This window comes from Macaca fascicularis, chromosome 14, assembly GCF_037993035.2.
Source record: "Macaca fascicularis isolate 582-1 chromosome 14, T2T-MFA8v1.1".
NCBI lineage: Eukaryota > Metazoa > Chordata > Mammalia > Primates > Cercopithecidae > Macaca > Macaca fascicularis.
The window spans coordinates 59,423,659-59,441,639 of NC_088388.1; the positions used below are offsets into that span (position 1 = coordinate 59,423,659).

The window sequence follows — 17,981 nt, forward strand, 5'->3', positions numbered from 1 at the left end:
AGAGACAAGTTAAGTAACTTTCCCAAAGCCACACAGCTTGTAAATAGGAGAGTCTGGACCCCGAGCCAGGGAGTCTGGCTCCAGTTCACAAGCTTAGTCACCATACCATACTTCTCTATCCAGTGGTTTGTTGTTCAAAATAAAGTAAATGAGAGCAAACCCTGTAATATGAGAAACTTTGTAAGGACTCAAATATAAGGTTACTCCCTCTTTCCTGAGGGATGATTTTGGAAAAACAAAAAAGCAAAAACCTCACCCTATATTCAAGCTTATACGGCATTTGCAGATGAATCCCAAATATTTATGTCCATCCCAGACCGCTCCTCTAAGTTGCAGACCTACCTACCCAACCAGCACTTCAAAGTTAGCAGCCCCTAGTCACAGTCATCATCTCCTCATACCAACCCCCTGCAGCCTCCTCCTGCTCCTTTTGTGGAGCACAGCCAGCCTCACCACCATCCACCCAGCTGCCCAAGCCAGAGCCGTGGATATGATCAAGGACCCCAGCCTCTCCCTCACTCCTCTTCCAAAATCACACTCTCTTCTTCTTCAACTGAAACTTTGTTCCTTCTCCACAGAAATTCCTGCTTTCTTTGTGCCATTTGTACACATCTCAAGTCCAGAAAACCCGTTTTTCTCACAGTCTACTCGCAGTCCTAAGGAAGAAGGACAGGAGTCAGAACTCTCCCAGTTCCTTTAAGATTGCTTGCTCTCTGTCTTTGTATGATTTCCCCTCTCCCCATATTCTCTCCCAAGTTGGTTTTTTGAGCCCCTTCCCACTTCCCTGCCCGGTTTCCTCCTCACTTTATTTTTCTAGGGAGTGTATTGTGAGTGGGACCACCATCCCCGAAGCTCTTCTTTCCAATACCTCCCCATCTCTACCCTCAAATTTGGGATAAAGAGAAAGTGGGGAAAAGGGAGCCTGGGGGTGAAGGAGAGAAAAGAGATAGAAATCATGGGATAATGAAAAGTGACTAACAGGGGAGAAGGCTGAGGTTACGAAGGAAGAAGGGGAAGCAAAATCGGGTAAGGAAAAGGGCAGGGGTGAGAAAAGGGAATGGGGAGAAGTCGTGAGGAAAAGGGGATGATGAGGTGAGGCGAAAGACACAGGGAGAAGGGGATGGGGAGAAAGAGGTGGGGAGGAGAGACGGGGACAAAGGGATAGGAAGAAGAGGATAAGAGAAGAGGTAGGGAAGGAGATGGAGAGAATATGATGTGAAGAGGCTGGAGAGAGATCGAGCAGAAGGGATAAGGAGAAGAGAAAGGCGAGAAGAAGCGGGGAGAAAAGGATGGAGAAGGGGCGAGAAGAAGGGGATGGGAGAAAGGCAGAGGGGAATGGAGATAACGGTTGGGAAAAAGAAGGGGCGAGAGGGAGACCGGGGCAGTGAGGGAGAAGAGGGGAATAGGGGATGGAAAGAAGATGGAAGAGGAGATGAGCAGCAAGGAACGGAGAGAAGGGGAAGAGACGAGAGGGCGTAGAGAACCGAATCGGAGGAGAGGACGGGAGAAGTGACAGGGAGAAGGGAAGGGAACCGGGACGGGGGCGCGGCGCCGCGGGGCGCTGGGGCCGGATCCGGAGCCGGGGCCTGGGGCCGGGAAGGGGAGGGGCGGAGGGAGGACGGGCGGGCGCCGGGGGGAAGGGGGGGGACGGCGGCGCGGAGCGCGGGTGGGGGCGGGGGCGGGGGCTCCGCGGGCGGAGGGGCGGGGGCTCGGGTTACCGCGCGGAGGGCGGGGGGAGGGGAGGGGAGGGGAGGGGGCGCGGGGCCGCGGCTGCGAAGCTCGCATCCTCGGCCGGGCTGCTGTGCAGGAGGCGGCGCCCAGGCGTCAGCGGACGGACCGATCGACGGCCAAGGGCGCGCGGACGGACGGCGGCTGCCGGGAGGGGATCGCGGGCCTAGGAGACAGCGACTGCGGACGATGCGCGGCCCCAGGCCCCGCGCGGGCGGGCGCTGCCCGGGGGGCTGACCGCGGCCGGACGGCGCCCCAGCACCAGGCGAGGGAGCCGGAGTCGCGCGGAGGTCAGTGCCCGCGCCCGCCCGGCCCGTCCGGCCGCGCCCGCCCTGCCTGCCGGCCTCCCCGGGGCTGCGGCGACGGCTGCGGCGGAGCCGGGGGCTTTGTTCTGAGCCGGAGACAATGGGGGAGGGGGGGCCTGGGCCTGCGGGACCCAGGCGAGCGTGAACGTGAGCGTGGGGGCAGGGCCTGGGGGTCTTTGTGTGCGTGTGTCATCGAGTCGGGGAGGGTGGCGGCGTGAGCGTGCGCCGGGGTTGTGGGGTGCGACAGTATTATGTGCCAGTGCATCGTCGGAGTGTGTCAGTGCGTGTCACTGTGAGGTTGTATGTCCTTGGGTGTCTCTCTGACTGTATGTGCATGTGCGTGTCACTCAGGGTGTGAGGGTCAGAAGGAGCGTGTGTCATGGTGAGCGAGTCCCTGTGAGGGTGTGTTGCCCGCTTTGCGGGAGCCCATGTGTCAGAATGTGGAGGATGGGTGTGTGACAGAGACCAACTGAGACAGAGACAAAGAAACTGAGCGGGGAGAAGTACAGAGAAGCAGAGGAGAGGAAGGCACAGCCTGAAGTGGATGCAGGGGGGTCACCCAGACGTGTTCTGAGTGGGACATTCGAGCAACTGGGAGTTTGTGTCCGGGATACCCAGCTCAGAATCCCGTGCAGGGGACAGAGCAAGGTCACCACAGGCGTGGGTCCCACGTGGAGGGGGTGGGGAGAGGGAGGTCTAGAAGCACAATGAACTCAGTGTGGCGGCTGGGCCCACAGCCACAAGGTCATAGGCCAGAAAAATATTGTCGCTTATGTCAACTTCTCAAATACCCATAGGGACACAGTCATAGCCCTACTCAAGCCACAAGAGGACACAGTCCCCGGGAACACACATCCTCGAGAGATACCCTCACAGCCGTCACATGCTTCCAGGAAGCCCACCCCCAGGAAGCACCCGCAGTCAGAACCAACACATGCCCACAGCTGACTCTATCAAGCCAACACACACCTACGGAAAATGCTCTCATGACAACACACACCCACAGCAGAAATGTTGCAACCAACATACTCCCACCAGCTCATTGTCAAGGCCAACACATACCATGGAAGACACTGTTACTGCCAACACTCTCCAGAGACACTGTCACCAGCAACAAACAAGTAGACCAGCACCTCTCAGGAGACATTGTCACTGCAATCCACATCCATTGGAAACACTGTCACAGCACATCTTATTAGGTTTACTTCCTTGGAGCTGCACATACATAGTGGATGTCCCAGAGGCCTGTCACTAACAGGAGGCTGTGCCACAGTTGCCCTTACCACACAGCCACTTGTACAACCCCAGGAGACAGTCATGGATGACATGCACACCACAGGAAGAACTGTCCCACCTGCTGAATAAACTGTGTTTAACTTATCATGGTCACACCATCACCCCTTCTCATATGTAGATCTCCCAGGCACACCCTCTTGTTCCCTGAAAACTTCGAGATCTGGATAGTGTATCCTGCCATGGTTTCTCAGTGTCCCTCAACACCACAGCCTCACAGATTCTTGACCTCTGTAGCTCCTGTTACCTTCTTCTTCCCTCCCAGGACCACTCTGTAGAACTATTCCACCTTTAAAATTCTAAACTCTTGCATTCCCCTCTCTACCCACAGCCTCCTATATCCTTCCAGCTTTCAGATGTTCTCACTCCTATTACACTCTTTAACCTCATAATGACCTCTTGCCCTTGACCTCTTTTTTTTCTCCTACTCTATTCCTTTCTGACTTTGTGCTTTCTTTCCAGCTCATATGCGAGGGATCATCCCTTTAACCACTCCTTGGCCACTGTGTTTCCTTGTCTTCCAAACTCATCCCTCAAATTATTGCCCCTAACTAGAATGATTTCTCAACTACACGAGGGGACGCTTCTATAAATTCATACTTCTAAAAAATTCCAACCTCAACTGGGCCCTTCATAAATAAATAGATGCAATTTTTTCTATTTTCTTCACACTCATTACCCCACATACCTCACACCATTGTTTTCAGTAGATTAATTAATCAATACACTAATTCATTCATTTAACAAACACGTACTAGGCACCTACTCTGCTAGGCATTGTGACAGGAGTTGGCAGCACAAGGGTGAACAAAATGGACATGGTCCTTATCCTCATGGAGCTTACAGGCTGTGAAGTTAGTGTTGTAATATAGCAGCACACAGCAGAGTAACCTAGGCCAATATAGGGAAGTCAGAAGAGGCTTTCTGAAGGAAGTGGCATTTAAACTTAAACTTGATGGAGTGGGTGGAGAATATGCCAAGCCAAGGGAGCAGCATGTAAAAGCCCATGTAAAGAAAAATAGTGTGTGTGTGAGGGCAGTTCAGTGAGCCTGACACTTACAACATGAGGTGATAAGAGGGAGAGAGTCTGTGGGAGAGGTAAATGGAGGCTTAGACCATGCAGGCTCTAGGAGGCCACAGAAAGAAATTCATTTAACCCAAGAATAATGGAGAGTTACCAAATCATTGGAAGCTGTGGAGCGATATGATCAGATTCATTTTAGAAATACCACTCTGACTGCCATGAGGCTACTGGAGAAGGACCCTGAGAAGGAGCACAGTTGGCTCTTGCAGAAACTCAGGAGAGTATAACACTGGCCTGAACTGGAGTAGTGGCAGTAGAGGAGAAAGTGGATGGTTTCAAGAGCTCTTTAGGCAGTGGGATCAGCAGGGCTCAGTGACAAAGCAGACGTGGGGCGGGGGTGGTGAAGGAAAGGAAGGATTTAAGAGTGGACAACCTGGTCTTCTGGCTCACTGAGGAAATTGAGGCCATCTGGTTTGAATTCCCTCAGATTTCTGCCTCCTCCCTCAACTTTTATCTGCATCCTCTTCAATCTTTTCTCCTTCCTTCCTATAAGAATGAAGTGGTGTCTCTTCTAGTTAAGGCCAATCCTCTACCTGTGTTACAGATCCCATCCCTTTCCCCTTCCACAGGGACCTCAACTGATTATTCCATGTGTTTCCTGTGTCTCCAGTTCCTTCCTTTCTCCCATTCCTCCTGGGAGGACATAAAGATCCTCCAGCCTCTCCTATCTTTCTTTAACCCTGTAATACCCCATTAGCTAAGAGGCTTCCTCACTTTTCTTCACTGTCACATTTTGTGAAAGAGTCTTCTGCATATAGCTGTTCCTACTTCCTCACTTCCCATTTGTGCCTACCCCTCAAATGTAACTGCTTTCCCTAGGAGAAAGTAGCATCTCTTCTGCTCAATCTGGAGGATCTTTTCAAAAGTCCTTAACTGCCTGACCTCTCGGGAGGAGCTGATATTATTGACCATTCTTTTCTCTTTGAGTTGTTCTTGTCGTTTGGCTTCTGAGCCATGATTTTATTCCATGAACATTTAACAGGCAAATAAGCGGAAAGTTACAGTATGGTACGTATCTCCCCTGGAGCTCCTCCTAGCTATTCTGTCTCAGTCTGCTTTGAGGGATCCTTTGTATGCCCCCTGAATGTCACTGTTCCTTAAAGTTCTGGCTTGGACCTTCTTATTGTCTCACAGTATACACACCTCTAGGTAATCAATTTCATTCATTTTGCAAGGCTTTAATTAACATCTATAGGCTGATGACTCACAAACATCACTCTTCTAGGCCCCATTTCTGCATACCTGCTGCATGCCTGCTGTTTACTGTATAGCTCGCAGACCCCTTATCATGTGCAAACCTGATCTCATCATTCCTTCCTCCCTCAAATGACCATCCCCACTCAGGTTGCAAGCTGGAATCCCAGAAATTAACTGTAACCATTCCCTTCTCCACATATCCCATAATCCAGAAATCCCTTGAAACCTGTTGGTTCTATCTTCTCTCCAGCAATCTCTGATATCCTATCCCCTTTCTCCACCACCTCTGCTGTTGCCCTCATCTACCATCTTTTCACATGAATTTTTGCAAGAGCCTCCTAACTTTTCTTTCTACACTTCTCTTCCTTCTTTCAATCCATTCTTTTCATTGCAGTAATAGACACCTTCCTAAAGTACAAATCCAACTATGTCACTCCCTGCTCAGCATTATTTAAATGCCTTCCATTTTCCTTGAAGAAAATCTTTTCTTTTTAATGAGGCTTATGAGATCATAGCCTGACCTCCCCAAGCCTCCTAGTCTCATCACCTGTCCCATTTCCCTAGCCCCCTCACATTTTGAGTTTCAGCCATATTGAATTTCCTGTAGTTCACCAAAGACACTACATTTTTCCATGCTTCTGGCCCTTTGCAAATACTGCTCTGCCTGCCTGAAAGGCCCTTCACTCCCTTCTCCTCCTGGCTTATCCCTTCCCTTCCTCATATCTGGTCTCAAACCCTGCCTTTAATGACTCCACCAGGCAGGCTTGAACTCTGTGTTTCATTGTTGTCATTACCTCTTCCCTGTCTTGTCTCCCCAAACCACGCTGGGACCTCCTTGATGGCAAGAGTGCATATTACTCATCTTTGTGACTCAGGGTCCCACACAGGTGCTTGGCTGTGAACAAAATGAATGAATACATGGGTACCTCACAGCACATCCCTCACCCTTGTTCACTCTTCAGAAGACTGACACCTAGTCTGAGCTGCCCACATAATTAAGAAATTTTCACACTACCCACTTACTCTGCTGGAGACACTTCCACTCCCCTCACCTACAACTTATCCTTCCTTCGTCTCACTCAAACCTCTTCCTCACCCTTATCTGTACTTTATCTTTCATTCAGTTAGCAAATATTTAAGAAGTACCAGAAGTTTGCAGACCCAAATCCATTGAGTCAGGTGTCTACTGGGGCTCTGGGAAGGGATGAGAGAAGCAGAAACTGTGACCTGTCACAGAAGCTGTGCCAGGCTACAAGGCATTACAGTGCCTCACCAGATTCTTTCCCCAGAGGTGTCCTAGGCTGCTCCTTCCTTTAATGCCCTTTTACCCTGCGGACTCACCCACCCTGAGCCCTCCAACTCCTGGCACCCTGGCCTTAGTCCTCCCCATATTAGGTTCCTTGATTCTTGTACCTTTTTCCTCTTGCCTGTCCTGCCTGTCAGTGGTAACAGAGGCACGACTGGACTCTCTCTTCTCTGATGCCCTGGTATCTGCTAGCAAAAGCCCCTCCCAGGGGTTCATGCTATTGTCTCCCAGCTTTTTCCCAGCTTCCTGCTGACTCTTCTTCCTTCAGCTCCCGTATCCATCTTCCCTAGGTAACCTTCTGACACCAGGGCACTTTCAACCACTGCCACTTGGGAGGGGCTTCCGTTTCCCTGTGTCTCCTGGTGAGAGGGCACCTCCTCCAGAAGGTCCACCTGGAACTTCCAAGCCCTTCTCTGCTCACTTAGTATGCTGCGATGTCCTTGTTATTTTTTTCTCTTTCTAAGCTACTGGATGGAAGAAGCTTGTTATCTCTCAGAGCCTAGAACACACTTCTCTATGGATGGTGAAAAAGAAAGAAGGAAAGGAGGAAAGAGAAGAAAGAAGGGAGAGGGAGCCACACTTTAGACTTTCCAGCCACACTATTTATGGCCTGGATGACTTAGCTTCTTTGAGCTCCCCTTTCATTAGGTGAAAATGGAGGTAGTAGTATCTCCTTAAGAGAGTTGTTTTGGGGATTCAGAAGGAAAATTATTAAGTGTTCAACTATTAACTTAGTTAATTTTACTTCTAACATCTCAGCCCTTCTACTATGCTGTCCTACCCTCAGCCTCCCACTTTTCTAAATTTGTTCTTCTATTTTGACATCTCTGTTTGCTACATCTCCAACTTTTCTCCTAGCTCTGGCCTCATTGACCTCTTCTACAGCCTAGACCCTGATTGTCAGGGTCAGAATTTAGGGCACCTTGCTGAGTGTCACTACCCCATGCCCCAGCTCCCTCACCCTGCCCTGCCTATCCCTGCCAAGTCTCCCTACCTGTGAACATCATGAAGGAAAGGACTTACTCTGTCTGTGTCACTTCTATCCCTAGTGCTTAGTATGGCATTTGGCACATGGTAAGCCTTCAACAAGTATTTGTTGAATAACAGATTTATCATTGAATCACTTCACATGAATACCCAGGACCTCCTCTCCCCTCTCCATTTTTTCTTTGTCTCCTGGAGGCCTCCAATCATCCTCCATGTTCCGTCCCCTCTCTTACCACCTGCCCCCATGCTCACCTGACCCTCTACCTGGACTGACAATTTCTCAACATTGAGCTCCTCCTCCTCTCACCCACCCTGCACACACTGCCAGATGTATTCTCCTAAAACAGAACTTTGATCATTCTCCTTCCCTGCTTTGCTGCCTGACCTTTTATCTGGGCATCCTGAGCCCTCCAGCAGAGAAGCAATGTGGTCTAACAGAAAGCACTAGCTTTGGAGTCTGTCAGAACTGCATTCTAGATCATTCTAAATATCTCTCTGCTACCTTCTTTGAGCCCTCAGTTTCCTCATCTCTGAAATAACACTTATTGCAGAGTTACTGTGTGTGTGGCACACAACAGCAGCAGCTAACATTTAATGAGCATTCACTGTTGCTGGACATTGTGCTATGTTTATTGTTAGAATTATTTCATTAACTCTCATATCAACCATTTAAGGTAAGCACTTTAAACCCCAGAGGTTTAAGAGGAAACTAACACTTAGAATGTTTAGTAACTTGCCTAGACTCATGCTTAAGTGGTCGAGTCAGGATTTGAACTCCAGCCTGACAGTCGAGCCTATCTTCTTAACCACTATAATAATATCTCATGCTCACATACTTAAGAAGTTTACTATGTGCCAGACACTACTCTAACAGCCAAATACAATGTAGTAGGTATTATTATTGTCCTTATTTATAAATGAGGAAATGGAAGCACTGAGAAACTAAGTGGCTTGCCCAAAGTCACACAGCCAGTAAGTGAAACTGGGAACCAAATCCAGCTGGCTTGGCCCTGGAGTCTGCATCTTAGCCACTATCCTGTCCTGCCTTGCTATGATATATTGTCTCGCTGTTCTAGGGGTGTAGCAAGCATGTATTGGTGAATGAATCCGTGCTGATGTCTGGTCTATGGCTAGCTAGTGGTTGATCCATTCTTTCTCATTTCCCACTGCAAGAGGCTTGCACCCTTAGTACTCTTCTGACACAGTTTTCTGCATGATCACTAGAGACCGTCTCACTGCTAAATTCGGTGTCCACTTCTCAGCCCCTATCTTACTTGAATTCTCAGCAACATTGGACATTATCGATCCCTTTCTTTTTTTGAAATGTTGTCTCCCTTAACTTCTGTGATACTGTCCCCAGGAAGAATAAAAATCTCTTCAACCTGCCGCTTAATGTAACTAGTTCTCAGGGTTCTATCCAAGACTCTCTTCTCACGCTACACATTCTATCTGATGGAGTCTCTAAGGCCACAGCTTTCAGTTACCCCATGACTTCCAAATCTCCAACCCTGGTCTCTATGCTAAGCTGCAGGCTTGTAAACCCAACTGTGCTTGAATATCTCCACATGGGGATCCCAACAGTCACCCCCCAAAATGGCTTTTCCTCTGCAGTGTCCGAATGGAACCACTTTAGTAACCTGGCCGGAACCCTGGTAGGTAGGCTGCAGTCTAGAGTCCTTCCACTCCCTCATCTTCCTGGAGAGCCAGTGACCAAGTCTTCTCACCTTCACCTCCTCACATCTGTATCCTCAGCCTTACCGCTGCCAACCCAGACTCTCCCAGAGGCCTCATTCTTCACCTCCCTCCTCCAGATTATCTTCCTTTTCAGGCCTCTGTTGTCCTGCCAGGACTCTGTCCCCTCAACTTCCCTGTAATTTCTTATTCTCTCCATCTTTCTCTCCTCCCTGAGGAGGAGGGAAATCTCAGGCAACATAGACTACATAGTCCTGGGACCAAATTAAGGCTGTGTTAACTCAGGAAAATTGTTTCACTCTGAGTCTCAATTTCCTTGTTTAAAAATGGAAGCCGGGATTCCTTCCTCACAGGGTTGTTATGGTGATTAAATGAGATACTGTCTGTGAATTGCTTGGCACAGGGCCCAGCACACCATAAAAGCTCAGAAAATAGACTTTTCCTCTGCCTCTTCTGCTCACATCTGTCCTCAGCATCTCCCTGGAGTACTTCCTGGGAACTAGTCCTCAGGAGGGACAGAGCCAGGCCTGGGCACTGCTCTGGCCACCGTCCTATGGGGCTGTCCCGGGGATATCCAGGGAAGCTAATTTGTCAGCTGTCTCCTCCTCCCTCCTGAGCCCCCTCCTCCTTCCTCCAGCTCTGGCCCAGCACACACCGCACTGGTGGGGCTGGGGCTGTTCCTGCCTCAACTCACCTCCCCTTTCTGAGTTAGCGCCGCTCCCTTTTTCCTCTGCCATACACAGTCACTCTCCCTCAGTCTTGCTCCCTGTCATCCCCCTACCGGAACCTCTTCCCGCTTCCTCTTTCCTTTATGCCTGGCCCTGTATCCTCACCCCTTTGCTCACTGAGGCTACCCTCTTCTTCCTCCACTTCTAGCCCATCTGCCTTTCGTGGTGCCCCTCCTCACCCCTGTTGTCTTTCTGCCCCTCGCTGGCCCTGGGACAGGAAGTTGAGGGAAGAGGCCTGGGTGGTGCCAGCTCCCCCAGCCTGCTTCCCCTTCAGCGTCTCGGGCCACTCGTCTACTTCCTCCTGGAGCACCCCCTTCCCTTGTAGTCCCCCTGCTCCTCCCCACCAGCCCACCTCTCTTTCCTCTCCCATGTTCACCCTGCTTCCAGGTCCTATAGACACACAGGCTGGGGGTGTGAGGGGGGCTCAGTGAGGGAGGGGGAATTGACATCACGTTTCAGGCCCCAATGAACAGTCTTGCCCCTCCCCTTCCTAATGAGAACCAGCTGTGGTTCCAGAGGCCCAGATGTGGGGATGGAGGAGGAGAGCAGGATGGAGTCAGAGGACCAAGTAGCAGGACTGGGGACAGAGTGAGGGCACGTAGCAAGGCAGAATCAGGTGGGAGAAGAGCCATGACAGATTTGGGGGAAGGAAGAAGACAGATCTAGGCAGGATGCAGCGCATACTGGGAAAGAGACAAGACGGAGGGGCAGGCCAGATCTGGGGGAAGCGACGGGACAGATCTGGATAGGGAAAGAGACAAGAGCAGGGAGGAGGAGCCAGTCTCAGGGAAGAGGAATGAGAAACACTGGACAGACTTGGGGAGATGGTGCAGAGGAGAGCTGGAGCGAGCATGAGACGGTCTCGGGAGAGAGTCTGGAGTTCGAGTTTGGAACTGGAAGCCTTGCAGCAGGAAGTGATGAGGCACAGTCCAGACAGAGGCCCCAGGGACCTGGAGGTCACAGCTGCAGCCGCAGAGCTGACCACGAGTGCCCCGGCAGCATGTGTGAGAGCATGCCTGCGTGTGGGTGGGTCTTCAAGTGTGAATGCATGCTCTCCTTGTCAGTCTGTGCATACGTGACACTGGGCCTGTGTGTGTGGAGGGTGTGTGTGTGTGTGTATGTGGGGGCATATCAGAGGGTGTGAACATACCTCTTGGTGTGAGGGCCGTGAGAAAGTGTCTTTCTGTGTGTGTGTTTCTCTGTGTGTGCGTATGTAAGCCTGCATATGTGTGTGGGTGGGTTCCATGTGAAGGAATAGGCTCATCTGTGTGGAAAATGTGCTTCTGCATATATATGGGAAGCGGTCTCTGTGTGTGTGCGCTGGCTGTGTATATGTTAAAGCAAGCCTCTGTGCATGTGTGTATGAGCATGTGTTGAATGTACCTGTGTGCATGTGAATCTGCCTGCATGAGAATGCATCTGCGTAAGCCTGACAGCGTGAGAGAGGGAGTGCCAGGCAGTGCATGGGGCTGTGACTTTGTGATTGTGCACTTTTGTGTGTCCACTGTGAAAGTGTTCTGCAAGAGTTTGCAGTGGAAGGAGCACAGGTTGGGAGAAGGAGTTGTTTTCATACAGGGCATCTGCCTGGACCTGAGTCTCTCCTCTTGAAGGCTAATCTTTCACCTGAGATTTATCTCATACCATTCATAGATTCCTTCATTCAGAAAACGTGTTTATCATGTACTATATGCTATGCTCCATGCTACATACAAAGATGACTAAAATACAGTCTGGGCTGACAAACAGCTACTTGTCTGGGTAGGAAGACAGGTAACTATGATACAGAGTATGATAATCACATTGGCCTCACTATTATCTTCCCTCCCTCCAAACCATGACTGCTTTCTCTCCACTAACTGATTAAATCAATAGGGCCATTCTTACCCCTTGACCTGATCTGGGCCCTGGAACCATCCTTGTACTCTCATCCTCTCCCCTCTTCGAATCAGGCCTGGGTTCACCTGACCTCCTTGTTCTGAATCCCTCTGACCTGTTATTCCATGCGGCACACATACAACCCCAGGATTCTAAAGCTGGGATGAAGGCAGAGAGGAGGCCTATCAGGGGATGGTGCTGGGAATTCATGAAAGAGAGTCTAGCAAATACCCAGCTCTGTGTTCCTTTCTTACATTGTTTCTAATTTTCACAAAACCCCACAGGATAGGTGTCACCATAGCCATTTTACAGATTACAGACATAATGCCCAGCCTGGGGCTCAAACCCAGTCCAAGCTCCAAAGCTCCTGTTCTTTTTATTGTTTCACACAGATGGGAGGGAGGAGGTGGGTCAGAAATGTAAATAGGGGAGTCAGAAGCCCACCTCTCTTTGTGGAAAGGAAGTCCTACAGCACAGCAAATCTGTAAAGACCTGAGGACACATTTGTGTAGTCATAGGACTGACCAAGGTGCCTCAGGGTCCTGGGCTCACATGTGTTTGTGTGTGTTGTCTCAGTTGGCATGACCATGGATGTGTCTCTATCAGTGTGTTATGTGAGTATGATGGTGTGGAAGCATGAGATTGTGACCATTCATTTAGCACGGGCTGCCTGCTCTTGCTATAACTCTACTAAATGCTGGAGAATCAAGAGACTAACCAAGACCTGTCACTGCCCTCAAGGAGTCTTCAATCCAGTGCAGAGGGCAGACACATGAACAAATTGAGGCTGCTGTGCCATTTATTGTCAGTGTTTACCAAAAGTAATGGGAGCCCAGTAGTGTGTATAATAGGCTCTGGATGGGCAGGAGGGAGTGATTATGTGAAGAGGATTTTTAGAGGATATCTCATGACAAAACAGTAGCAAATACAAGGCAAGGAGTTAGGAAGCAGCAAGGAAGGAGCATGGTAATAGATTTCATGTTGGAGTGCAAGGTATGGTGGGGGAAGTAAAGGTGAGGGACTGTGGAGAAGTTGGCAGGGCTCAGATCATGAAGACATGTTAAGGAGGTTGGACTTTATCTTGTAGATCAGAAGTTCTATACCTAGTTAGTGTCCATGAACCTCTTGACACTGTAGACACAAGTTTGTGTGGTTGCCTTTCTTTCTGTAGAGGGGCATTTGTTTTCTGCCGTCAGTTATGGGAGCCAGTGGAAACCTTTCATCAGGAGTGGTTTGGTGAGAGTTTTGTGGGTATCTCCAGTCAGGTGGAGATGGATCAGAAGGCCCAAGCCAGGAAGCGGAAGACCAGTGAGGAGCTGTTACAGGAATCACAAGGAGAGATGTTCGGACTGGGATGTGGCAGTTAGGAGAAACAGGAAGGACCTGAGACATGTCTAGTTGAAGTGGTGGGGTTTACGTGACTAATTGGAAATCAGGACTGAAGATAAGCAAGGACACAAGGAGAGCTTCTGGACTGCTAGTTGGACACCTGGATAGATGGTGGCCCTATTCACAGGAATAGGAATGGAGGAGAAGCAGTTTGAGGTGATGGCTGGGGATACTAAAGCCCAGTATATGGCTGGACAGGCTGGACATGTGTCTCCAGAGCTCTTCAGAACTGGAGCTGGAGATTGGAAAGTCATTAGCAAATAGATGGCACATAAAAAATGATTGATACATTTGAACTGAAGGCATGGGAGTGGGTAAGATCACTCAGGCAGAGTGTGGAGAGTGGGAAAAGACGCTGCCCAGGACTGAACCCCAAAGAGCACCAATTGTGAAGGAGTGGGCAGAGGAAAAAGAACTTGCAAAGGAGATGGAGGAGTGGGCAGGGAAGCATGATGGAAATAAGAGGTGGGGTCACAATGTGAAACCTAGGAGAAGAGATTTCGAGGAGCCAGTGATCAGTGTTTCAGTGTTCCAGAATGACTCAATAAAAGGAAGATAAAAAAGTGGCCGCCAATGTAGAACATGAGATGTTTGGAAGCTTAGTGAAAGCAGTGTCACAAGAAAGGAAGCCTCATTGCATAAAGGGAGGAGAGTGTGAGCAATGAGAAAATGGGGGAAATGAAACAACCTTTCAGAAAGGGCTGTAGCTTCTGAATGTCCCTCTTCCCTCTGGTGACTACGTCCCATCTTCAGTCTTTGCTCTCACTTATCCACGGATTCTTCTCTCACTTACTCACTAAACTAAGGGGCTCTAGGGCGTTTCCTTCCTGATCTTAAGCATCATTTGAAACCCTGGCTCCCTTTGGACCCAGAGGCACCACCCCTCTTTGGTCCCTTGCCCTGCCTCTTTTTCTTTCTGAGCAGTTAAGGACACCTTTATCCAGCTGGTAGTTCAGGTCAGAAATGTGGGCATCATCCTTGACTTCTCCCAATCCTTCATCCTCTGCCTTCAAGCAGTCAGCAGGCCTGGCCTCTCTACCTCCTGAACCCCACCACAGACCTATCCACTTCTCGCCATGTTCATTGCTTACACTCATCCAAGTTACCATCAAAGCAGTGTCATCTCCTGGATGCCCATAAGTGCCTCCTCACTGTCTGATCTGCGTGATCTTTGCTTTCCAAAGGACTGCAATAGCTATCTTCACAAAATATAGGTCCTATTCTGGCACTCCTCCTTGAAGTGCTTTAGTAGTTTCCATTTGCCTTTAGGATAATGTCAGAATCTTCAATGCAGCTTACAAGTCCCTGTCTTGTTTCATACCCTCTGCCCCTAGCACTATGCTTCACACACATGCCCCCCCACCCCACCCCACCCCACCCCACCCTCAGACACTCTGAGCCCCACCTTGACTGTGGGTTCCAAGTCTTTCCACATTCTGCTCACTCTTCTAGAACGTCCTTCTCTCCTTTCTATATCCCCTTCTCTGGCCACCATTGCCTAGCTAGCGCCTAGTCATTTAGATCTCAACTTCAATGTCACTTCCTAGGCAAAACACGGACTCCCTGACTCTCTGCCTGTGTTGCTTCTCTTATATTCCTCCTTGCTCTATGTATGTCTTCTTCACAACTCTTATCACACTTGTAATTACTTGTTCAACTCATGGACTATAAGCTCTCTGAAGCCAGAGACCGTTTCCTTTATTCACTGTGGTAGCATCAGTGCTTCCACATTGTAGGTGTTCAATCTCTTATTGAATGGAGAGGGGAGTAGGGAAGTAGAGCTAAGGGAACAACATCATTCCCTTCTAGCAGAGTTGGGGGTGGGGAGAGAGAGAGAGACTTGAGCATATGTAGTACTGATGGAAAGCTCCCGGAGAGAGGAAAAGGTTGACAGTTCAGGAAATGGTTACCAAATACATGGTTATAGAGGCTGGAAGAAGTGAGTATTAATTCTGGATGAGAAGAAAATGAGAAAAGAATGCCCATATTTTTAAGCCTAGAAATAGGAAGAAGGGAGTTTGTGGGCATTCAGACCTAAAAAAAATAGGACGCAGAAAAATCTGCTGAGGGTAGGAAAGGATGGGATCTGCCAAGGAGAAGACTGGAGTGGCCCCAAAGAGTCCTGAGGCAGAGATCCATGTGGCCTAAGATGAGTGTGAGGCAGCACAAGGGCCTGCTGGGGGCTGAGCATGTCTGAATATCGATGTGGCCTTGTCCAGGTTATCTGGACTGCTGATCCCTCCTCTGTCATGACCTGTTTCCTTCTGTTTTCTCCCAGGTCAAGGAGTCTGAGCTGGAGCCAGGGCCCCAGTGGGACCTGACCCAAAGTCTGAGGTCAAGCTGGGCCCAGAGCCTGGCCTGGAGCTGGAGCCCAAGGCACAGCTGGACTACCCTTGTCATGCAGAAGGAGCCGGGCATTGTGCCTTCCTGCCCTGGCATGAAGAGCCCCAGGCCCCGCCTCCTGCTACCATTGCTGCTGCTGCTGCTGGGAGCTGGGGTGCCAGGTGCCTGGGCTCAGGCTGGGAGCCTGGACTTGCAGATTGATGAGGAGCAGCCAGCAGGTACACTGATTGGGGACATCAGTGCGGGGCTTCCGGCAGGCACGGCAGCTCCTCTCATGTACTTCATCTCCGCCCAGGAGGGCAGCGGCGTGGGCACAGACCTGGCCATTGATGAACACAGTGGGGTTGTCCGTACAGCCCGTGTCTTGGACCGTGAGCAGCGGGACCGCTACCGCTTCACTGCAGTCACTCCTGATGGTGCCACCGTGGAAGTTACAGTGCGAGTGGCTGACATCAACGACCATGCTCCAGCCTTCCCACAGGCTCGGGCTGCCCTGCAGGTACCTGAGCATACAGCTTTTGGCACCTGCTACCCACTGGAGCCTGCTCGTGATGCAGATGCTGGGCATCTGGGAACCCAGGGCTATGCGCTATCTGGTGATGGGGCTGGAGAGACTTTCCGGCTGGAGACACGCCCCGGTCCAGATGGGGCCCCAGTGCCTGAGCTGGTAGTTACTGGGGAACTGGACCGAGAGAACCGCTCACACTATATGCTACAGCTGGAGGCCTATGATGGTGGTTCACCACCCCGGAGGGCCCAGACCCTGCTGGACGTGACACTGCTGGACATCAATGACCATGCTCCAGCTTTCAATCAGAGCCGCTATCATGCTGTGGTGTCTGAGAGCCTGGCCCCTGGCAGTCCTGTCTTGCAGGTGTTCGCATCTGATGCCGATGCTGGTGCCAATGGGGCTGTGACTTATGAGATCAATCGGAGGCAGAGCGAGGGTGACGGACCCTTCTCCATCGACGCGCACACGGGGCTGCTTCAGTTAGAGCGGCCACTGGACTTTGAGCAACGGCGGGTCCATGAACTGGTGGTGCAAGCACGAGATGGTGGGGCTCACCCTGAGTTGGGCTCAGCCTTTGTGACTGTGCATGTGCGAGATGCCAATGACAATCAGCCCTCCATGACTGTCATCTTTCTCAGTGCAGATGGCTCCCCCCAAGTGTCTGAGGCCGCCCCACCTGGACAGCTTGTTGCTCGCATCTCTGTGTCAGACCCAGATGATGGTGACTTTGCCCATGTCAATGTGTCCCTGGAAGGTGGAGAGGGCCACTTTGCCCTAAGCACCCAAGACAGCGTCATCTATCTGGTATGTGTGGCTCGGCGGCTGGATCGGGAAGAGAGGGATGCCTATAACTTGAGGGTTACAGCCACAGACTCAGGCTCACCTCCACTGCGGGCTGAGGCTGCCTTTGTGCTGCACGTCACTGATGTCAATGACAACGCACCTGCCTTTGACCGCCAGTTCTACCAACCTGAGCCCCTGCCTGAGGTTGCGCTGCCTGGCAGCTTTGTAGTGCGGGTGACTGCTCGGGATCCTGACCAAGGCACCAATGGTCAGGTCACTTACAGCCTAGCCCCTGGCGCCCACACCCACTGGTTCTCCATTGACCCCACCTCAGGCATTATCACTACGGCTGCCTCACTGGACTATGAGTTGGAACCTCAGCCACAGCTGACTGTGGTGGCCACAGATGGTGGCCTGCCCCCTCTAGCCTCCTCTGCCACAGTTAACGTGGCCCTGCAAGATGTGAATGATAATGAGCCCCAATTCCAGAGGACTTTCTACAATGCCTCGCTGCCTGAGGGCACCCAGCCTGGAACTTGCTTCCTTCAGGTGGGTAGGCCTGGCACATAGCAAGATACAGTTGGGGGCATCTGAGAGCCACAGGGGACCTCAGAGCAGGAACCAAGTCTTACAAGGTCATCTACTGATGGTGACTTATGCTAGAGGGTTCTGCCCTATGTTGTAAGCTCCAAAATCTGTGCAGAGGGTGAGGGTTAATGAGAAGATGAGAAAGCAGAGTGCAAGAGCTGAGGCAGATGGT

The 17,981-nt window shown here is 50.7% G+C and overlaps 1 protein-coding gene across 2 annotated transcripts in view; it reads left to right on the top strand.

Annotated features, from left to right (window-relative positions):
- The first annotated feature begins 1,740 nt into the window (after window positions 1-1,740).
- Window positions 1,741-17,981, top strand: part of DCHS1 (dachsous cadherin-related 1) — a 33,703-nt gene continuing 17,462 nt past the window's right edge. The window contains exons 1-2 of one of the 2 annotated variants that reach the window (XM_045371426.2): window positions 1,741-2,018; window positions 15,863-17,770. In XM_045371426.2, the coding sequence (XP_045227361.2) occupies window positions 15,983-17,770 (1,788 nt within the window). In that variant the 5' untranslated portion in view covers window positions 1,741-2,018; window positions 15,863-15,982. Of the gene's footprint in view, window positions 2,019-15,862; window positions 17,771-17,981 lie in introns of those variants that run through there. The other variant, XM_005578773.5, reaches the window with a different exon arrangement.